Below are 21,332 nucleotides of genomic sequence, written 5' to 3'. Positions count from 1 at the left end.
CACATTTCGGAGTGAATTGAGAAGGAACTTCTTCACCCAGAGGGTTGTAAATCTATGAAATTCCCTGCCCAGTGAAGTATAGACGTTACTTCAGTAAACCTTTTTAAAGCTAAGATAGTTTTTTTTAACAATAAAGGAAATAAGCGATATGGTGAGTGGGTGGGTAAGTGGAGCTGAGTCCACGAAAAGATCAGCCATGATCTTATTGAATGGCAGAGCAGGCTCGAAGGGCCAGATGGCCTACTCTTGCTCCTAGTTCTTATGTATGTGGGGTGATCTTATGCCCCTTTAGAACTGAGATAAGGAGGAATGTCTTCAGCCAGAGAGTGGTGAATTTGTGGAACCCTTTGCCACAGAAGGCTCCGGATGCCAAGTCACTAAGTGTATTTAAAACAGAGATGGATATGTTCTTGATTCGTAAAAGGATCAAAAATTACAGGTTGAAAGCAGGAGAATGGGGTTGAGAAACATATCAGCCATGATTGAATGGTGGAGCAGACCTCAATGGGCTGAATGACTTAATTCTGCTTTTATATCTTATGGCATTATGGTTTTGAATTGCACCATGGCAGATGAAATATTAATTTGAATTCAAGTTTTAAAAAAAACTATGGAATCATCAAGCAAGCCCAATGGCAAACATGTAACTATTCTGAATTGTCAAAAAAAAACAAAATCTGGTTCACTAACATCCACTAAGCAAGAAAATCTGCCATCTCTACTTGATCTGGCCTACATGTGAATCCAGACCTTTGACTCAACTTGCTCTCTGGGAAATTAGGAATGGGCAATAAATGCTGCCCTAACCACTGTCACCCACATGCCATGAGAGAATAAAAGACCTGTCAGAATGAAAGGATGAAGGTCATAAAACAACAGGAGATCTTACTTGAAGTCACACGACACCAGATTATAATCCAACAGGTTTATTTGAAGTCATGAGCTTTCTGAGTACTGCTCCTTCATCAGATGAAGTGGCTTCACCTGATGACGGAGCAGCGCTCCAAAAGTTTATGATTTCAAATAAACCTGTTGGACTATAATATACTGTCAAAAAGTGTGGTACTGGGAAAGCACAGCCGGTCAGGCAGCATCCGAGGAGCCAGAGAATCGATGTTTCAGGCATAAGCTCTTCATCACAAGTGTGTTATGCTTGAAGCTTTGAGCTGATGCTCAAAACACCAACTCTCCTACTCCTCAGATGTTGCCTATCCAGCTGTGCTTTTCAAGCACCACATTTTGACTCTGATCTCCAGCATCTGCAGTCCTCACTTTCTCCTATAATCTAGTGTCATGTGACTTTTGACTTTGTCCACTCCAGTCCAACACTGGCACCGCCACATCATGGCATACTTAGCTAAATCACTGGGGACATGATGTCTGCAGTTCTTCCAATAAGGATTCAAGTTATTCATGTTTCCTTTAGATTGAACAAATAGTTAATGTACACTTCTACCTTGGAATATGCTGTGCACACTACATTGCCATGAAGATGAAACGAGCTGGATGGATGCAATTTTTTCTAGAAGCATGGCATTCTAACCGAACTATATCAACAAACACATCAACTTGGACCCCCCCCCCCGGAGAAAAAGAACAGTAAATGACATCACCAACCCAAGGAAACCTAAATACATAATAGCAAGCGGGTCATTGATGATGTTAATCTAGTATAGTGGCGAAACATCTGAAAATGAACCTTCCAGCTCAGCGAGCTAACTTACATCCAGAACCTCGTCATGAGCTACAGATTTTCTCCAAACTTGATATCACGTAACATTAGTAGTGTTTACTTTGTTTAATTCTTTTAGACAAGCAATCAAGTTTATTTTTGCTTAAAAAAAGAAATCTTGTGTAGTTCTATGGTTAATTGCTGGGCATTCACATTTCTCCTTTAAACTTTAATCGTCACTAACAGGATCATAACAAGATCGAGAAGGACTTAATAATGGTTACCTTAACATTTTGTTCGCATTATATTAGTTACTGGTCATCCTTAAAACCTTTCAATATTCAAATCAATTTTCTTATTGAATAATTTAACAGCAAGACCCAGAAATATTTTGAAGATTGTGAAAGGTATACATTTTTAAGATAGGTTTTAAGAAGGATGGATTGCATCTAAATTGGAAGGGGACTAATATACTGGCAGGGAAATTTGCTAGAACTGCTTGGGACGATTTAAACTAGTAAGGTGGGGGGGTGGGACCCAGGGAGATAGTGAGGAAAGAGATCGATCTGAGACAGGTACAGCTGAGAACAGAAGTGAGTCAAACAGTCAGGGCAGGCAGGGACAAGGTAGGACTAATAAGTTAAACTGCATTTACTTCAATGCAAGGGGCCTAACAGGGAAGGCAGATGAACTCAGGGCATGGTTAGGAACATGGGACTGGGATATCATAGCAATTACGGAAACATGGCTCAGAGATGGGCAGGACTGGCAGCTAAATGTTCCAGGATACAAATGATACAGGAAGGATAGAAAGGGAGGCAAAAGAGAAGGGAGAGTGGCATTTTTGATAAGGGATAGCATTACAGCTGTGCTAAGGGAGGATATTTCCGGAAATACATCCAGGGAGGTTATTTGGGTGGGACTGAGAAATAAGAAAGGGATGATCACCTTATTGGGATTGCATTATAGACCCCCCCCAATAGTCAGAGGGAAATTGAGAAACAAACTTGTCAGGAGATCTCAGCTATCTGTAAGAATAATAGAGTGGTTATGGTAGGGGATTTTAACTTTCCAAACATCAACTGGGACTGCCATAGTGTTAAAGGTTTAGATGGAGAGGAATTTCTTGAGTGTGTACAAGACAGTTTTCTGATTCAGTATGTAGATGTACCTACTAGAGAAGGTGCAAAACTTGACCTACTCTTGGGAAATAAGGCAGGGCAGGTGACTGAGGTGTCAGTGGGGGAGCACTTTGGGACCAGTGACCATAATTCTATTCGTTTTAAAGTAGTGATGGAAGAGGATAGACCAGATCTAAAAGTTGAAATTCTAAATTGGAGAAAGACCAATTTTGACGGTTTTAGGCAAGAACTTTCAAAAGCTGATTGGAGGCAGATGTTCGCAGGTAAAGGGACGGCTGGAAAATGGGAAGCCTTCAGAAATGAGATAACAAGAATCCAGAGAAAGTATATTCCTGTCAGGGTGAAAGGGAAGGCTGGTAGGTATAGGGAATGCTGGATCACTAAAGAAATTGAGGGTTTGGTGAAGAAAAAGAAGGAAGCATATGTCAGCACAAACAGGATAGATCGAGTGAATCCTTAGAAGAGTATAAAGAAAGTAGTTGTATACTTAAGAGGGAAATCAGGAGGGCAAAATGCGGACAAGAGATAGCTTTGGCAAATAGAATTAAGGAGAATCCAAAGGGTTTTTACAAATATATTAAGGACAAAAGGGTAACTAGGGAGAGAATAGGGCCACTCAAAGATCAGCAAGGCGGCCTTTATGTGGAGCCACAGAAAATGGGAGAGATACTAAATGAATATTTTGCATCAGTATTTACTGTGGAAAAGGATATGGAAGATATAGACTGTAGGGAAATAGATGGTGACATCTTGCAAAATGTCCAAATTACAGAGGAGGAAGTGCTGGATTGTCTTGAAGCGGTTAAAGGTGGATAAATCCCCAGGACCTGAGCAGGTGTACCCGAGAACTCTGTGGGAAGCTAGAGAAGTAATTGCCTCTTGCTGAGATATTTGTATCATCGATAGTCACAGGTGAGGTGCTGGAAGACTGGAGGTTGGCAAACATGGTGCCACTGTTTAAGGAGGGTGGTAAGGACAAGCCAAGGAACTATAGACCAGTGAGCCTGACCTCAGTGGTGGGCAAGTTGTTGGAGGGAATCCTGAGGGACAGGATGTACATGTATTTGGAAGGGCAAGGACTGACGGCTTTGTGCATGGTAAATCATATCTCACAAACTTGATTGAGTTTTTTGATAAAGTAACAAAGATGATTGATGAGGGCAGAGCAGTAGATGTGATCTATATGGACTTCAGTAAGGCATTCACAAGGTTCCCCATGGGAGACTGATTAGCAAGGTTAGATCTCGGAATACAGGGAGAACTAGCCATTTGGATACAGAACTGGCTCAAAGGTAGAAGACAGAGGGTGGGGTGGTGGAGGGTTGTTTTTCAGACTGGAGGCCTGTGACCAGTGGAATGCCACAAGGATCGGTGCTGGGCCCTCTACTTTTTGTAATTTACATAAATGATTTGGATGCGAGAATAAGAGGTACAGTTAGTAAGTTTGCTGATGACACCAAAATTGGAGGTGTCGTGGACAGTGAAGAGGGTTACCTCAGATTACAACAGGATCTTGACCAGATGGGCCAATGGGCTGAGAGGTGGCAGATGGAATTCAATTCAGATAAATGCGAGGTGCTGCATTTTGGGAAAGCAAATCTTAGCAGGACTTATACACTTAATGGTAAGGTCCTAGGGAGTGTTGCTGAACAAAGAGACCTTGGAGTGCAGGTTCATAGCTCCTTGAAAGTGGAGTCGCAGGTAGATAGGATAGTGAAGAAGGCATTTGGTATGCTTTCCTTTATTGGTCAGAGTATTGAGTACAGGAATTGGGAGGTCATGTTGCGGTTGTACAGGACATTGGTTAGACCGCTGTTGGAATATTGCGTGCAGTTCTGGTCACCTTCCTATCGGAAAGATGTTGTGAAACTTGAAAGGGTTCAGAAAAGATTTACAAAGATGTTGCCAGGGTTGGAGGATCTGAGCTACAGAGAGAGGCTGAACAGGCTGAGGCTGTTTTCCCTGGAGCGTCGGAGGCTGAGGGGTGACCTTATAGAGGTTTACATAATTATGAGGGGCATGGATAGGATAAATAGGCAAAGTCTTTTCCCTGGGGTTGGGGAGTCCAGAACTAGAGGGCATAGGTTTTAGGGTGAGAGGGGAAAGATATAAAAGAGACCTAAGGGGCAACATTTTCATGCAGAGGGTAGTACGTGTATGGAATGAGCTGCCAGAGGATGTGGTGGAGGCTGGAACAATTGCAACATTTAAGAGGCATTTGGATGGGTATATGAATAGGAAGGGTTTGGAGGGATATGGGCCGGCTGCTGGCAGGTGGGACTAGATTGAGTTGGGATATCTGGTCGGCATGGACGAGTTGGACCGAAGGGTCTGTTTCCATGCTGTACATCTCTATGACTCTATAATCACAAATGATATTTATTGTAACACAGTTAACTCAAATGTTGTCAAACAGTTTTCCATAACCTTCATTTTTTCTTCAGAAGTAAGATCTTCTTTTCTCAGATGCTCAATGAGTTGTTCCATTTTTTTAAGCTTTGCTGCAGTCCTCTGCTCTTGTTGCTGAAGTTTTTTTATCTTCTTCTGTAATCTGAAAATCTTTTCCCAGAGCTGGGCCTTGCCAGTATCCTGTCTACAATATGAATGCTCAACTTGTAGAACGTTTTCAGTGACAAAGGGTTGCTGATCATTGAACAGTTGGTTTGTTTCGAGCTCTTTTATTGTTATGAAGGATTCAGCTAATGTGGTGTCAAAAGATTGTTCTGGATTTCCAAGTGACTCAGATGCAGTGTTAAGTTCTGAATTCCTTTGGGATTGCTCATCGCACTCTGCATTAGGAACTGATGATTCTAGTCTTTCTTTAGTCGTTACATCATTTGTTGCAGCAGGTCCAAAGTTTTGGGGATTTGTTTCTGATGGTTCTTTTGGAAAATTAGTTTTCCTACGAATATATCGAGAACACAGTTTCTTCTTCTGAAAGATAAAGTTTTGGGGTCTTGAATTGATAACATGGTCATTTATTGCATTATAATGTCCCCAAACCCACTTCAAAGTCAGAGTTAATCTTACCTGCTGATGACTTGAAAATGGGAAAACAGTTGGTACAGCCTGTGGCTTCAAATAACGGATACCCCAGCGCCATTCAAATGAATCTGCAGTAAAATGTTCACTACATATGCATTGATGCTTTGTGGGGAACCAGTTGTCATGTTTCATGTTTTTGATCCATTTGTTAAGTCTTTCTTTGTTTTGCAGTGGAAACCTTTTTTAAAGAGAAAACAAAATGTTTGTTACATTAAAGGTTTATACATTATTGTGAAGTTTATTATTGAGCTGCTCCTCATACTGAAGTTAGTCTTAATATTAAGCGATATTTAGTTAGATATTCTTAAACCTGCCCATTAAACTCTTTCCTCCATACTCTGATCCAGCATGAGGATGGTAAATAGTTAATTAACACATTGTAAAAGATTAACTTTCTAAATTAGTATAACTGAAATACAAATTCTATCTTAATGTGTATGAGTTCAAGACTGGTTAAATATGTTAGCATTATTGTTGGTTGTAATGTATTCCTGTGAATCAAAATATGAGGGGCTAAATAATAGGAATATGCTTTTGGAAATGTTTAATAAATCAATTGGATTATATCCTCATTAAAAATGATGCCCACTTAAATAATACTTCTTAAAACTTGTCATCATAAATACATACATTTCCTAATAAAATGTTTTACTTTTGTGATGCAAGTTGCAGATTCTTTATTTTCCAAATGGAAACTTTTTTACATTACTGTCGATGTGGATTGACTTATCGTATGCCCTGGTGCTTGAATATGACATGGATCAACTTAGGCAGTACGCCACTCTGTGGTTGTGCTGTTCCAATGTTGTGCCCTGTTGACCATCACAGTGAAATCTAATGTTAGTATTATATTTTCCATATCATTTACTGTCCAGTTTCAATCTTCAAAGTAATAATAGTCTGTTGATGGTTGTACATGTGCATGAAGATCAGAATAAGACCATTTGCTTTCTGGAAGAAAGCTTGGTAAGCCAGTGTGTTACAAAAAAGCTGCCAACATCTGTATAGCATTACTCCAGTTTGAGCTACTACTTTCTGTAAATGGGGACAGAGATTAAAATGACGTGACGTAAAGTGGAATATTATAGCGTCATTGTCATAGAGATGTACAGCATGTAAACAGACCCTTCGGTCCAACTTGTCCACGCCGACCAGAAGTCTTTAAATTAAACGAGTGCAATTTGCCTGCATTTGGCCCATATCCCTCTAATCCCTCTAAACCCTTCCTATTCATATACTAGTTCAAATATATTTTAAATGTTATGACTGTACCAGCCTCCACCACTTCCTCTGGCAGCTTATTCCATCCATGTACCACTCTCTGTGTGAATAAATTGCACCTTAGGTCCCTTTTAAATCTCTCCCTGCTCACCTGAAATCTATGCCCTCTAATTTTGATCTTCCTTACCCTGGGGAAAAGCCTTTGGCTGTTCACCCTACCCAAGCCCCTCATGATTTTATAAAGTTCTATAAGCCTCTGACACTCCAGGGAAAATAGCCCCAGCTTATTCAGCCTCTCCCTGTGGATCAAACTCTCCAACTTTGGCAACATCCGTGTAAATCTTTTCTGAACCCTTTCAAGTTTCACAATGTCTTTTCCTCTTGTTATCCAAGAGGAGGATGGGACTAAATTGTGACTGTAGGAGCCGCTCCTTTTTTTAAAGGTTTTTTTCCTGTGTTGGAGATGATTTCCTCAAATTCTTGAAGCAGCAATTACTGTTTTATAAGCTGTTGCGTTGTTTTGGAACTTTGGTAAAAAAATTCAAAACAAAGTTACTTTTAAAATGGGATGAAGTGAAAGAGCAGATACCACATGGTAAGTGAAAAAAGGAGCAGTAAACCTGTACAACTGACTGATCAGGCAGTGAACCTTCATAGCTGCCTGTGCTGTTAGTTACAAGTATCTTCGGAAAATTAGAGTTTGGTCAAAGAAAAAAATTAGCTTCTATCACAAAATGTGCAGTTTTAGTTTTAATTACAATGAATCCTGGCAATAAGATCCTAATTCTTTGCACCCATTTTCTATATGTTTTTTGACATTGAAGATTAAGGTCTGCTTCAATACTTGTACAGTGACCAAACAGCAACAGTCAGAATAAATAATAATCGCAGAGAATGGATAACTAAAATTTGGACAAGGTTGTTTTCTGTTTCCAGAATTTCCCAGTCTTCACATTGAAATTGTGAACAATATCAATCTCATTACTTGAGAAGAGATGTATTTGCATTGAAGGCAATTCAGAGGGGATTCATGAAATTGAATCCAGAGGTAAGGGCTTTGTCTTATTAAGAGAGATTGTGCAGTTCAGGCCTATATTTTGTGGAGTTTAGAAGAATGAGAAGAGATCTAATTGAGGGATATAAGAGGCTAAAGGGGATTTACAAAGTGGACATAGAAAGGATGTTTCTTCATGTGAGCAATCTAGAATAAGAGATCATACCTTTAGGATAACGGATAGTTGATTTAAAACAGATGAGGAAAAATTACTTCTCTAAGGGTCATAGCTTTATGGACTCTAGAGTGTGACTGGGACATTGAGTAAATTTAAGGAGAACACACCAGATTTTTAATCAGCAATGGGTTGAAGGGTGATGGAGAGTGGGCAACAAAGTGGAGTTGAGGCCAAGATGAGATCAGCCATGATTGTATTAAGGCTCAAGGGGCTGAATTGCCTACTTCTGCTCCTAGTTCTTAAAGTCTTATGAAATGACTACAGAGCATGTATAGGAGTTTTTTAAAATTCATTTATGGAAAGTCTCTGGCTGGACCAGCATTTATTGCCAATCGTTAACTGCTGTTGTAAGATTAGTGGTGAGCGGTCTTCTTAAACACTACAGTCCTTTCGGTGTACGTAAACCAACAATGCCATCAAGGAGGGAATTCCAAGATTTTGACCCAGGGTATTGTTAGGAAGTTCAATAGTTGGAAAGAATATAAATAATCTGAGATAGACAGATTACACAATAATTGTAGCAGATATGAAGTAAAGTCTATAGACTTCTAGATAAAACTGTCATAATAACAGATATGGATTATCATTAAACTACAAAAAAAGGAGTATATCCAGATGCAAAATATTAGTGAAATCAAAATAAACAAAACAAGTTGATTTTTTTTATCTGGGTGCTGAATAATTTTGATGGAAAAAGAGATAAAGACATCAGAAAACATGTAACATTTGCAAATCAAACGTTTAAATGTGAGGCCTCTTAGAATATGAACACCTCCATAGAAAAATGAGATGATCAAGATGCTACATCTTCTCAACATTTCTATATGGATGTGAAACTTGAAATATAAACAAGATAATAGTAGTTTCTGAGACATTTAACAAGAATCACTTGGACCACACACAGGTAATGAGGAATCTTTGAGGAAAAGCAGGCACATAAGAAGAACTTCTGTAAATGATCACCAAATAACAACTACAATTGTTTGGGTACTTATTTAGGAGAGAGAAATTGTAACATCTGGGAGTACAGTCCTTATAAGTAACAGAATTAATATTCCATCATTCTGTTGTGCTGCTCTATCAGATTTCATATGGCAGAATGGGTTTCACTGTGTGAATCGGTTGTGCACAGGAGTCAATGGCTCATGGATAGCTCTTATCATCTAGCAGCCACCCTTTGGTTTTAGATGTTGGCTCGATGCAGCTTACACAGCAAAGTCATACAGAATAAAGACCTCATAGGTACTGCCAGACGATAAAATGTTGACCTGAATGTTACATTGCCTATGTATGGTCACATGCTTGATGGACACTGAGGTTGTGGAATTCATTTTTGTTCTAGTTTAGGGCAAAGTTGACAAGCAGTGTCCACAGTGTTGTGCTGTCAGTAAGTGACACCCTGCATCACGGGGAAGCTTATAATCCTAACAAATCATGATGCTTATCTTTGGCAAGAGGGAATGAAATATATATTTATTTAGCTATCATTAAGTTGAAAGTCTCAGTGACTTCTCTTACGCAAACTGTAAGATGCTTTTTCTTTACCATTAGCCCAAAAGGAGTCAGATGCAATGCAGCTTCTCACAAAAGTCACCTTCACTGCCACTGACAATGTATTCTTTATCCTGCTCTGACATTATAGTTGTGAACGCAGCATGTGGCAAATTTCAGAGAGGACATTCTTCCTGTTACTGGTCAAATGTTGAGTTGCAAGAAGTTGACTGGGGCAATAATCTTCAAATTGTTGCATGGTGTTTGACATCATTATTTCTCTGACCTGCATAATTATAGCTAATTTTTACACCAATACAGTATCTGTCATAATGCTGTGGAGGCCATAGTGGAGCGCTAAGAGCACACAGAACATTCTCAAAAAATGAACCTAATTTTTCAGTTTCATTTTTCAATTTGTTGTAGTTGACTATGAAGTGAATGAGGACCTAAGTGACATTGGTTGTGAATTAGGATTTTCACAATGTGATATCGTTAGTATGTCTTGCAGCAGCATATCTTACACTGTTGGCTCTTGTTATGCTAGCACTGCAGCCAGCACAAACAGCTTCAGAACATAGTTCTAAAACTACCTCTTTGTATTCCTATGATTTCTATGATCTATCCTCTGAATCTCCTATTTCTTTGTACAGCCACTTTGTTTGGGATTTCACACCTTATTCTAATTATGACACAATTATTTCCTCATGTTTGTCCATCACTGCTCCATTAGCAGTGAATCTTTGAGCTGTCTTTTTTGCAATTATTGTTGGCTATGTGATCTCTTCCATAACATAGAACATAGAACAATACAGCACAGAACAGGCCCTTTGGCCCATGATGTTGTGCCGAACATTTGTCCTAGCTTAAGCACCCATCCATGTACCTATCCAATTGCCGCTTAAATGTCAGCAATGATTCTGACTCTGCCGCTCCCACAGGCAATTCCTATAGTTTCTCATCCCACTGGATCTTGAGTGCCAGTCAGGCAATCAACTAGGTCATCTGTTTCCCATGTTTCTTTCATGACTATTCTACCACTTTTTCCCCATTCCTGACATGCAAAACTGTACATGTTGTATAATTTTGCTCATGCCTCAGGTGTTGAAATCTTTATCTGTGCTATTATTACCTCTAGAATCTACTAAAGCAATGCAAATTTGGGCAGCCTCTTGTATTCTATCCAGCTTAAACTTGACCTGATCCAAAATTCTCCTTCCTGTGTTCTGATTCTTATTAAATCCCATGCACCCATTAACCCTTTATTACTCGATCTACATTGATACCTGTTGAAGCATTGCCTTGATTTTAAAACAACAGGCTTATTAGAAGTACAAGCTTTTGGAGCACTGCTTCTTTGTCAGGTAACTAGTGGGGCAGGATCACAGGACACAAAATTTATAGTAAAAGAGCAAAGTGTCACACAACTGATGCAATGTATTGAACAAACCTAGATTGCTGTCAAGTCTTTAATCACTTAAAATGGGAATGCAAGCTTTCATTAATATGTAAATCCCAGAACTTCTTTCAAATCAGTCCCAAGATAACTTAAAGATTTTATAAAAGTTGACAGCAATCTAGCTTTGTTCAATATATCGCCTCAGTTGTATGACACTTTGATCTTTTACTATGTGTCCTATGATCCTGCCCCACTCGCCACCTAATGAAGCAGCAGCGCTCTTGTACTCTCAACAAAGCTGTTGGACTATAACCTGGTATTGTGTGATTTTTAACTTTGTGCACCCTAGTCCAACACCGGCACCTCCACATCTTGATTTTAAATGTCTAATACCTCTTTTTCAAAAGCCTCCATGACTTCACTCATACTTTTCCTCGAACAAGTTCTAACCTCCTTAGATGTTTGTCTTTCTCCAATTCCGCCCTCTTCAGCGTTCCTAATTTTTTGTGACTATGTCTTCAGCTGCCATGGCCTTAAACTCTGGAAGTCCTCTATAAACCTTTCTATTGTCCTTCAAGATATATGTTACAACCTATCTCTTTGATTAGACTTTATGTTATCTATCTGACATATGGCTTGGTGTGAAATTTTATTCATGTGCCTTGAGATATATCACACCTTTGACATGAAGAATCAGTACAAGTTACAGTTATATATTGGGAGCATTAGTTGGAATGGAGCTTGAGTTCTGTTCCCACATGAAATACTTTTTTCTGCTTCCTCCATTGTCTGCTCTCTTGCTGTTCCCTACACCAGCAACCTCACCACTTTTGTGCTTGTAATTCATTGTGTTCTACAATCTTTTTTGCTCTTCGTACCTCCAACACTTGTTCTCTTGTATGGTGCTATTTGACCAACTTCCCTGCCCTGAATGCCCATTACTCCTGATATAAATATGTACATGTAGATCTCCAGCCCCCAAATCCCACCAATACTCAATAATTTAAAAATGACATATCAATAACCTGAATTATATATTATTCATTATAAAGCATGGGACAATGATTCTGACTGGCTTGTTAGCAATGCCACTGACTATCTGCTAGTGCATAGATTAGTTTGAATTGACTGCACATCTGGAATTGAGATGTAATTTCTACCTTTTCAGTGCATGCAAAACTCGAAAAGTGTTAGCTATCTTTCCATCTAGACTTTAATAAAGCAAAGTTGTTGTATCCTAATTAGTATTTCCTAATTATATTTTTCTGAAACTTGGTGTTATATATACGTTGGACCTCAGGATTCTCGATTTTTCAGTGGCATCATGGGCGGTGATGTTTCAGCCTGTTTCTACTTACGGGTAGAAGCCCAACTTCTGATTATCAGATGACAACTGGCCACTTCGATTAGAGCAGCAAGCAACCGCGCAATACCTAGGCATTTCGTTGTGACACAACCAAGGCTGTGGCAAAGACCGGAACGCGCAGGAGCCCTGAATGCGGAAGTGAAATCACAAAGAACACGGTATCGAGCTAGATTAGTGACGCAGCGTGCAGATAGCCAATGAGCGAGTGATTCGTGGTGGAAGGGGTTCTAGAACGCGATGTAACAGTGCAGGGTGGTTCCTGCAGTTCTGTGCGGAGTGGGCAGAGCTGCTCCCGGTGAGTGCTTCTAACAAATAGACTAGGCCTCTCAGATTGCTCCTTAAATTAATCAAATCAGTTTCGCTTTATTTGTACTTCCCTTCAGGTTTTTATTTAACTAAGTTTTACTGCTTTCTTATTTGTGAATCGTACAAGTGTTTACTTTCGTGTGCTCTCCCTCCTCTGCGTAAGACTGCTATAAGAAAGCCCCGGTAGTGGAGGGATAATGGTTGGTGGCAAATTTGCACGGCCGGCGTCAGGCTTGTAGTCAGGTTGAGTGTTTCAAAGCCGTCGCATCAACTGAGCAATAAAGCGGGTTCGTGGCATCATCAAGTTGTGTTGCTGAAAATTGCAGCTTTCCTGTGCCACTCATTTTCACGACACCACGACGTGGAAGTGAGGAAAATCGTTAACTCTAAAAGCACTTTCTATCGCCTAATTTGGTTGAAATCTTACTTTCTGAAGGTAATGAGAATGGTTGGAATTTGTTTGCAGAAGTATAGTGTGAAATTTGGCAAAGAAACGGATCCACCTTCACCGAAGTCCCAACCAAACGTGTGGAGCGCCCACTGACTGACCTTTGGTTCTCTGGTTGAAATGGAATTTTTTTTTGCACTTTATGGATGTCATATTGTATTCGACGGCCTTTATTTTGACAATCGAGTTTGTTACAAGCAATAATCAGTTACAAAACAGGTTGAGATTTTAGCACGACACGAAAGATGTATTTGTTTTAAGTTGTGCCCTTTGTATTGGCAAAATGTTATCAAAGTCTCCGTTCTTGTTTTTAAACTAACGCAGACTACTGAAAACAATTCGATTGAGTTGCTAGTGATTACTCAGGGTGTAAGTGAAGGTCTGTTGATGTTTTGAGAGGTAGCTGTGTAACTGACAGATTACCGGGACAAACAGCCTCTTTTTAAATTGAATTCTGTCTGGGAGCTTTTTACTGTCCAATAATGTAAAAGAATCGTCAGGCCTTTTTGGAATAAGTAGGATAGGCAATAACGTCACCTTATCAGTATTCTTGAATCAGTTGGAAAATGCAAAGCAGAAAAATCAATGATAACGCTTTCCCCTCCATTGAGGAGAGACACCCCATTGTTATTCAGTAGAACTGTGTATGTCTCTCACTCGCTGAGAAGTGTTTCACTTGAATTATACTAATAAGCACCAACTCCAGCAAAAAATACTGTTGTACCAGAGGTTGCTACAAAAATCTAATTGAAATTAAAAATGTCTTCTGGGACAAGTGGTAAAGTACAAAAACTCTTTCAGGGATGATTCACTTGACACATTCTTTTTCTGTCATTGGGCTAGTGATTTATGCAATTCTGCAGGTTAATGATGAATGTGGCTTACTGTAAAGTAATACTGAATTCAGCATAGTTAACCTTGGAGTCAAGATCATTCAGACTTTCTAATACAAATTAATGTGTACAAGGAAACGTACATGTGTGTATTGTATTCCTATTTATGATGACATTTTGGAATTTCTTGAAAATTGGTGGTGTGAGTGACATCTTTAGAAGGGAACTTGCAAGTAACTGATAACAGCTGAAATATTAATACTTGTGAATTTCCTTGATTTAATTTGAAAACTTCCAATGTGCATTCTGTCAAAACCCTCAAGTAATTATTTACACAGCTTCATCTGTCCCTTGCACAAGTGTACTATGTAATAGAGGTAAAAACAATGACTGCAGATGCTGGAAACCAGATTCTGGATTAGTGGTGCTGGAAGAGCACAGCAGTTCAGGCAGCATCCAAGTAGCTTCGAAATCGACGTTTCGGGCAAAAGCCCTTCATCAGGAATAAAGCTTTATTCCTGATGAAGGGCTTTTGCCCGAAACGTCGATTTCGAAGCTACTTGGATGCTGCCTGAACTGCTGTGCTCTTCCAGCACCACTAATCCAGAATGTACTATGTAATAAACCAGAAGAACTGTGAATTAAAATAAAAACATAAATTGCTGGGGAAACTCAGCAGGTCTGGTATCATCTTCTGAAGAATGGACACTGGTCCTGAAATGTTAACTCCTGATTTCTCTATACATATAGACAAATGCTGGGTTGACATGAACTTAGGCTTAAAAATGTAGGGGCAAGGCCACCTGATATTTGCAGTTTTGAGAGTCTGATAGCAATTATCATATTTTTTTACTGGCAAAATCTGTGCTACGTGGTCAGATGGTGCTGTGTACTTCCCCTCCCACTGTTACCTTGCTTCATGCTTTGTTTAATTTTCCAAATGCAAATGAGTTTCCTAAGAAAATGAACATTTATATTGCCTTCCATGCCAATCTGAATGAGAGTTTGGAAATTTCAAGCCTTACTGAAGGGGATATTTGCTGTAATGAAGTTTGTAACATTGAAATACATATATTTATGCTAATGTTAATGTATGTCTTTATATTTTCTAGGAAGTATTGACAATGGCAGCAGCGCACTCTGTTTTTGCCTTTGCTGTCTGTTTTCTAATGATATCTGAATTCATACTGGCAAAGAAGGATTATTATGAAATTTTGGGGGTGCCAAAAAATTCATCTGACCGTCAGATTAAGAAAGCATTTCACAAGCTTGCAATGAAATACCATCCAGATAGAAATAAAAGTCCGGATGCAGAGACGAAGTTCAGAGAAATTGCTGAAGGTAAGTGTGTTAGACGTCTTTGTGATTATTTTAATTTATCTGTCTATGTTTCTGTAGTTTCAGGTCATTTAGAAAGACGACAGCTATTTTCTTTAGCTCTTACTATAATTGTTATCTTTGCCAATTAGACTGTTCTCCTTTTTCAGCCACCATCTCAAGGTGCACCAGACCTTTCATGATTTTGGCATCTTACTTAATAGTGAATTAAGCATCTGACTTTGACAGGAAAGAAAGCTTAGCTTATATGCGCCATTGTAACTATACCACCTTGTCTGCCTCATCTCCAAGTATGAAACTTTTAGTGATCCTAACCTGTTCTACCATTGTAAGCTATAGTTAATATCCTGCTGTATTTGTCCCATTCTAGGACCCGTATGCTTTTCACTTCTTATCTTTATTGATCTGTTAACTACTAGTCCCACGATGCATCCATTTAAAAATGATCATCCTTGTATCTGAGTTTGAATCCTTTAGTAGCCTTTTTCACATGTTATTTCTCACCTCTGTCAGCTAACCTTCACCTCCCTGACACGTCTGTGTGTTATTTCTTCTAGTTACTTCCCCTCACTGTTCTTGGCTGTCCCTTTTGGCAGCTTAATGTCATGATATGAAATTCTGTTGCTTAGTGATTTTTGTTTTGCTCTCTTCCCTTTTAACACCTCGCTTCAAATCTACGTCTTTCCGTAATAATTTGGTCAGCTTTTTAAGATTGCTTTCTTTGGTACACTGCTGTTTATTATTGCAACTTGTCTGCTTTCGATAAGATTAGCCTTTTGTTTTGCAGCATATGAAGTCCTTTCGGATGAGAAGAAAAGGAAAGAATATGATCACATGGGTCATCAGTTTTTTAATGCAGGCAATGGTGGCCATCGTGCCCATTCTTTCAATTTCAACTTTGATGACTTCCTTAAAGATTTTGACTTTGACTTGGGCCACAGAACACATCACAAAAAACATTTTGATAGTCACTTTAGGGCACACCAGGAGGGACACAATGCACACAAATTTGCCTTTGGAGATAGACAATTTCCTTTTGGAGGTGGATTGTTCGATGATGTATTTGAAGACATGGAAAAGATGTTCTCATTCAGCAGTTTTGGCAGCACTCACAAACACACAGTGAGAACTGAGAAGTTCCAAAACTCCGGCAAGCAGCACTGCAAGACTGTTACACAGCGCAGAGGAAACATGGTGACCACGTACACAGACTGTTCAGTGCCATAAACTTGCTAATTGTATACGAATATGTCAGCATGGTTTACTTGGCATCTTTGTCATGGCCTGTTCCCAGGCAGAAGTGTCAAGAAAGGCAAAATGAGTTGAGTTGCACAAAAAATAATGCTTTCCTGTCAGTCTTTGTAAACCTTCCAGACTTCTTAGGTGCAATGGGCTAATTTCAGCTAGAAACTGTATTTAGCCTTTACAGTCACCATTTTCTAGCTTAGTAATTTCAAGCATATATTTAATAAATACAAAGCAATAGTAATGATGTATGAGCTAGCACAGGAGGTAAAGCAACAGGTTTGAGTGAAAAAATGGTGAAACAGGTTATTCTGTAACATGTTATGCTTTACGCAATTTATGCAATTGTTTAGTCCTAATGTTCAAAATTGTTTAATTTTATTTGAAGACAGATCTTGCATCTTGTCATGGCTAGTGAAGGCAGAGTGCTGTACTCAGCTAATCTTACTTGATTATATATCAATTTCCTTAATACAATTTCTACACTGCATCCTACAATCCGTCATAATTCCGTTTTAACAGTCTCCGTAATAAGCCCATGCCTTATTTATTGCTTTGGTTTCTCTGTTTAGCTGTCTTTATGGTTGAATAATATTTTAGCTTGTGTTATTCTGATATTTTGAACTTTGGTTTAAAAGAAGGTTGTGAAAAGCAGTTTGAGGATTGGCTCTAAATTTGAACCTGAATTGTAACATTGTATATTTTGTGTTGGAGATTCTTGAAACTTAATTAAAATTTGTTAACTTCAGTGTAGATATTGTGATATATAGTTGAAGGTAAACATTTAAAAGCTTAATTCCTGCAAAATTTATCAAAATGCAGTGTGCATAATTCTATTTGGTGCTAAATAAGTTTGCTTTTTTAAATTTAGTACTTTCAATTTAGTTTGAACTATCTCTTAAAAAAAACTTAAATTCTTTGTAATTATAAAAACATTTGAAATATGATAAATGAGAAGAAGCACCAGACCTTCGTTCTTTTTGGACTTCTGTAACGCTCAGCAGCTAACATTGAAAGGCTAACAGAGTTAAATGCTTTCTAAATGATAATGATTAATTATTCTCCACTTACCTATACCCTAGGTATTCCACAAACTTGATTCTTTCAATATTCCACACGATTCCTTTTCTGTTGTATTCTGATCACTTGTTTATCCTGCCATATGTGTCTCTACTATCTTTTGATTATTGTAGAGTTTGTAAGATCTAATTACCTCATTTCATTGTCTTCAAATTGCAGGTAAAGCACTGCGTACTGTCATGTGTGCAATATTATTATACAGACTTGTTTTTGCATTGCGGATGTGTAGACTCCGTTAGTTTATTAAAATTTGTGAAACCTGTGTCCAGAATGTCTTGCACTTTTCCAAAAAGCATTTGTTAAATAAATTCAGTTGCTAAAACCTCATTTGTTTCAAATGAACACTTTTCCCTTAGTCAGTTATTCTTTTGAATTAATTTAAATGTGAAGAGGGGACTTGGCTATTTTAATAGCTACCTCTATTGGGTGGCACAGTGGTTAGCACTGCTGCCTCACAGCGCCAGAGACCCGGGTTCAATTCCCGCCTCAGGCGACTGACTGTGTGGAGTTTGCACATTCTCCCCGTGTCTGCGTGGGTTTCCTCTGGGTGCTCCGGTTTCCTCCCACAGTCCAAAGATGTGCAGATCAGGTGAATTGGCCGTGCTAAATTGCCCGTAGTATTAGGTAAGGGGTAGATGTAGGGGTATGGGTGGGTTGCGCTTCGGCGGGGTAGTGTGGACTTGTTGGGCCGAAGGGCCTGTTTCCACACTAAGTAATCTAATCTACACTATTTGGTTGTAGCTCATTGAATAGATAAAAGACAAGAATGCTTTGCACATGTGCCAGCTTTTTGCAATTTTTTATGTTTTAGATCATTATTTACTTCCCTTTTGAAAGCCACAATCAAATTTGGATTCTCCATTTTCAGGCATTTTAAATTTGAAATCCTCAACTCTTTGATGCATAGTCGTGTGGAGGTGGGGGAAGAAAACCTGTTGTCATTACTTTTGACGCTGTAAACCTTAAATTGATGACCGGTTGTCATGATGCTTTCACGCCATCCATCTATATTGCTTACGATTTGAAATCAATATAATTTCTTAACCTCTTCGTGAAAAAGAACAAACACAGTATCTCCAATTTGCTTATATAACTAGAGATTCTTCTCTCTAACAGTTTTTCTGAGTCTTATTTGTACTCTGTCCAAGGCCTTCATATCCTCTCTCAAACTGGAGTGCCTAAAATTGGAGGCCAAAAGAAAAATTTCCTATAAAGATGCTTTGTAACTTTGTTTCTTATGAACTCAATACTTTGTCTTTTTGTGTATCTACAGTGATTTTTCCACATTATCCCAGATCTATTCTTATATCGCTTTAAAATTTGTGCCTACTTTTGTTGTCTGTCCTTGTTCTTCCCACCAAAATGTATTACTTAACACTTCTCTGCATGAAGTTTCATTTGTCACCGATTCACCAATTTCACCAGACTCCCTTCTTGTAGATAACCATTATCCTTGCAGTTTACAAAACTTGGAAGTATTGTACCTATTGTAAATTTTGTACACAACTTTGGTTGTTATAAAATCAGTAGTGGAACTCATACTGACCCTTGAAAAACCCCACTGTGTAATCACCACCTGGTCTGGCTAAACAACTAAACATTCACTTGACATTCAACCAATTTTTATCTATGCACCTTTTATCCCATGTTCTTCTTTATCAGACCCTTTTCTTTTGAAGTGTGTGTACACTACATCAATTGCATTATCCTTTTCAATCCTGTTTACTTGTTTCTTTTATTAAAAGATCAATCTAGTTAAGCAGATTTATTAAAGGCAAGTCTTTTTGATTTCACAAGTGAATGTAAATTTGTTTTATCCTGCATTATTATTTCTAAAAGCCTTCCCACATTTGCAATCAAAGTGATTAATCTGTAGTTGCTGAGTTTATCCTTGCACTATTTCTTGAACAAGAGTGTAATATTTGTAATTTCCCAGTCTTCTGGTATGGCCTCTATCGAAAGAGGGTTGGAAGATTATTGGTTAATAGTTTTGCAAGTTCCTTACCTCTGAGTTTCTTTCATTGCAAGCTATGTCATCCTGATGACATGTCAACTTTAAATTGTGACTTGTTTCTCTAGTATTCTCTATTGATCTTTAGATCATTCAATATCTCAACTACCTTTTCTTTCGATATGACTGGCAGATCTCTGGTAAAAATGGATGTAAATATTAATTTAGTCATTTGGCTAGCGATGCTCTGCCTTGATATGTACATCTTCCATTTGGTCTACCCACTGTTTATAAGCTTATGGAAAACTGTTGTTAGAATCATACAGTACAGAAGAGGTCCTTCAAACCTATGAAGTTTGTACTGAATGATATATACTACTACCTACATTTGACCCACTTTCACATACTAGGCCCATTGCCTTAAATCTTATGACACTTCCCAGTGCTCACTCAAGTAATTTTTGAAAGTTGAGATTTTCTACCCCAACTACTTCCTAGGCAATGCATTCCAGACTCCCAACCGCCTTCTGGATGAAAAGCTTTTCCTCCAATCTCATCTCAACCTCCTGCCTTTTTGAAATTGTGCCCCTTTGATACTGACCCTTGAGCTAAGGGGATCAAATGCTTTCTATTCACTATATGTCCATGCCCCTTAGTCTTTTATATCTCTATTAGGTTCCTCCTTCAACTTTCTCTGTTCCAAAGACAGAGAATATACAGCCTCTCTTCATATCTGAAATGTTCCATCCCAGGCAATGTCCTGGTGAATCTCCTTTGCACCCCTTCCAGTGCAATCACAACTATGGTATGTTGAGCAGAACTGCACACAGCACTCCAGCTGTTGCCTAGCCGAAGTTCTGTACAGCTCAACGTGACCTTCCTGCTCCTATAATCTATGCCATCATTGATAAACGCAAGCACCCTATATGCTTTGTTTACTATCCTATTAACCTATCATGCTACCTTCAAAGATCTGTGGTCAAGCAACCCAAGACAATAAGATATAGGAGCAGAATTTGGCCATTTGACTCATTGTCTGGTCTGTGATTTGATCATGGTTGGTATGTTTCTCAACCTCTTCTCCTGCTTTCTCCCCATAACCCTAGCTCCCCTTACCAATGGGGAACATATCAATCTGTGTCGTAAATACATGTAGTGACTTGGTCACCACAGCTTTGTATGGCCAGGAGTTGCACAGATCAACCACCCTCTGACTGAAACGTTTACTCATCATCTCTGTTCTAAAGGGTCATCTCTTCACTCTGAGACTATGCCCTCAGGTCCTCGTATTTCCTACTGTGTCCACTCTATCCAAGCCTCTCAGTATTCCATAGGTTTCAACCCCAAGATCTGTCTGTTCCTCTGAGCTTGCCATTCACTGTGTACTTCCCTGCCTTGTTCCATCATCATAAGTGCATCACCTCACATTTTGCAGGGTTACATCTCATCTGCCACTGATTTGTCAATCTGATCAATTCATTTATCTCCTCCTGTAACCTAATCACTTCATCCTCATTAGCTGGTTGATAGGATTGGCACATGCTGCCTCATGGTACATGGTTT

The 21,332-nt window shown here is 38.9% G+C and overlaps 2 protein-coding genes across 5 annotated transcripts in view; one reads left to right on the top strand and one right to left on the bottom strand.

Moving 5' to 3' along the window:
- The window catches only part of dnajb9a (DnaJ heat shock protein family (Hsp40) member B9a), a 36,583-nt gene extending 18,423 nt beyond the window's left edge, over nucleotides 1-18,160 (top strand). Inside the window, exons 1-3 of one of the 3 annotated variants that reach the window (XM_072552104.1) lie at nucleotides 12,729-12,863; nucleotides 15,268-15,496; nucleotides 16,281-18,160. In XM_072552104.1, the coding sequence (XP_072408205.1) occupies nucleotides 15,280-15,496; nucleotides 16,281-16,720 (657 nt within the window). In that variant the 5' untranslated portion in view covers nucleotides 12,729-12,863; nucleotides 15,268-15,279 and the 3' untranslated portion in view covers nucleotides 16,721-18,160. Of the gene's footprint in view, nucleotides 1-12,728; nucleotides 12,864-12,884; nucleotides 13,311-15,267; nucleotides 15,497-16,280 lie in introns of those variants that run through there. The other 2 variants (XM_072552106.1, XM_072552105.1) reach the window with 2 other exon arrangements.
- On the bottom strand, nucleotides 1,200-12,684 carry LOC140458061 (THAP domain-containing protein 5-like). Of its 2 annotated transcripts, none has more exons than XM_072552103.1 (3): nucleotides 12,636-12,684; nucleotides 5,845-6,037; nucleotides 1,200-5,748 (listed from the first exon to the last, which is right to left on the bottom strand). In XM_072552103.1, exons 1-3 carry the CDS (start codon nucleotides 12,641-12,643, stop codon nucleotides 5,194-5,196), a joined length of 756 nt encoding a protein of 251 aa, XP_072408204.1. In that variant the 5' UTR covers nucleotides 12,644-12,684; the 3' UTR covers nucleotides 1,200-5,193. The 2 variants fall into 2 exon arrangements, with proteins under 2 accessions (XP_072408204.1, XP_072408203.1); XM_072552102.1 differs by having other exon boundaries at nucleotides 1,202-5,748; nucleotides 12,561-12,684.
- Nucleotides 18,161-21,332: the final 3,172 nt, after the last annotated feature.

This window comes from Chiloscyllium punctatum, chromosome 32, assembly GCF_047496795.1.
Source record: "Chiloscyllium punctatum isolate Juve2018m chromosome 32, sChiPun1.3, whole genome shotgun sequence".
Classification (NCBI taxonomy): Eukaryota; Metazoa; Chordata; class Chondrichthyes; order Orectolobiformes; family Hemiscylliidae; genus Chiloscyllium; species Chiloscyllium punctatum.
The sequence above is the reverse complement of the archived record's forward strand: the minus strand, read 5'-3'. Positions and strand labels throughout refer to the sequence as shown.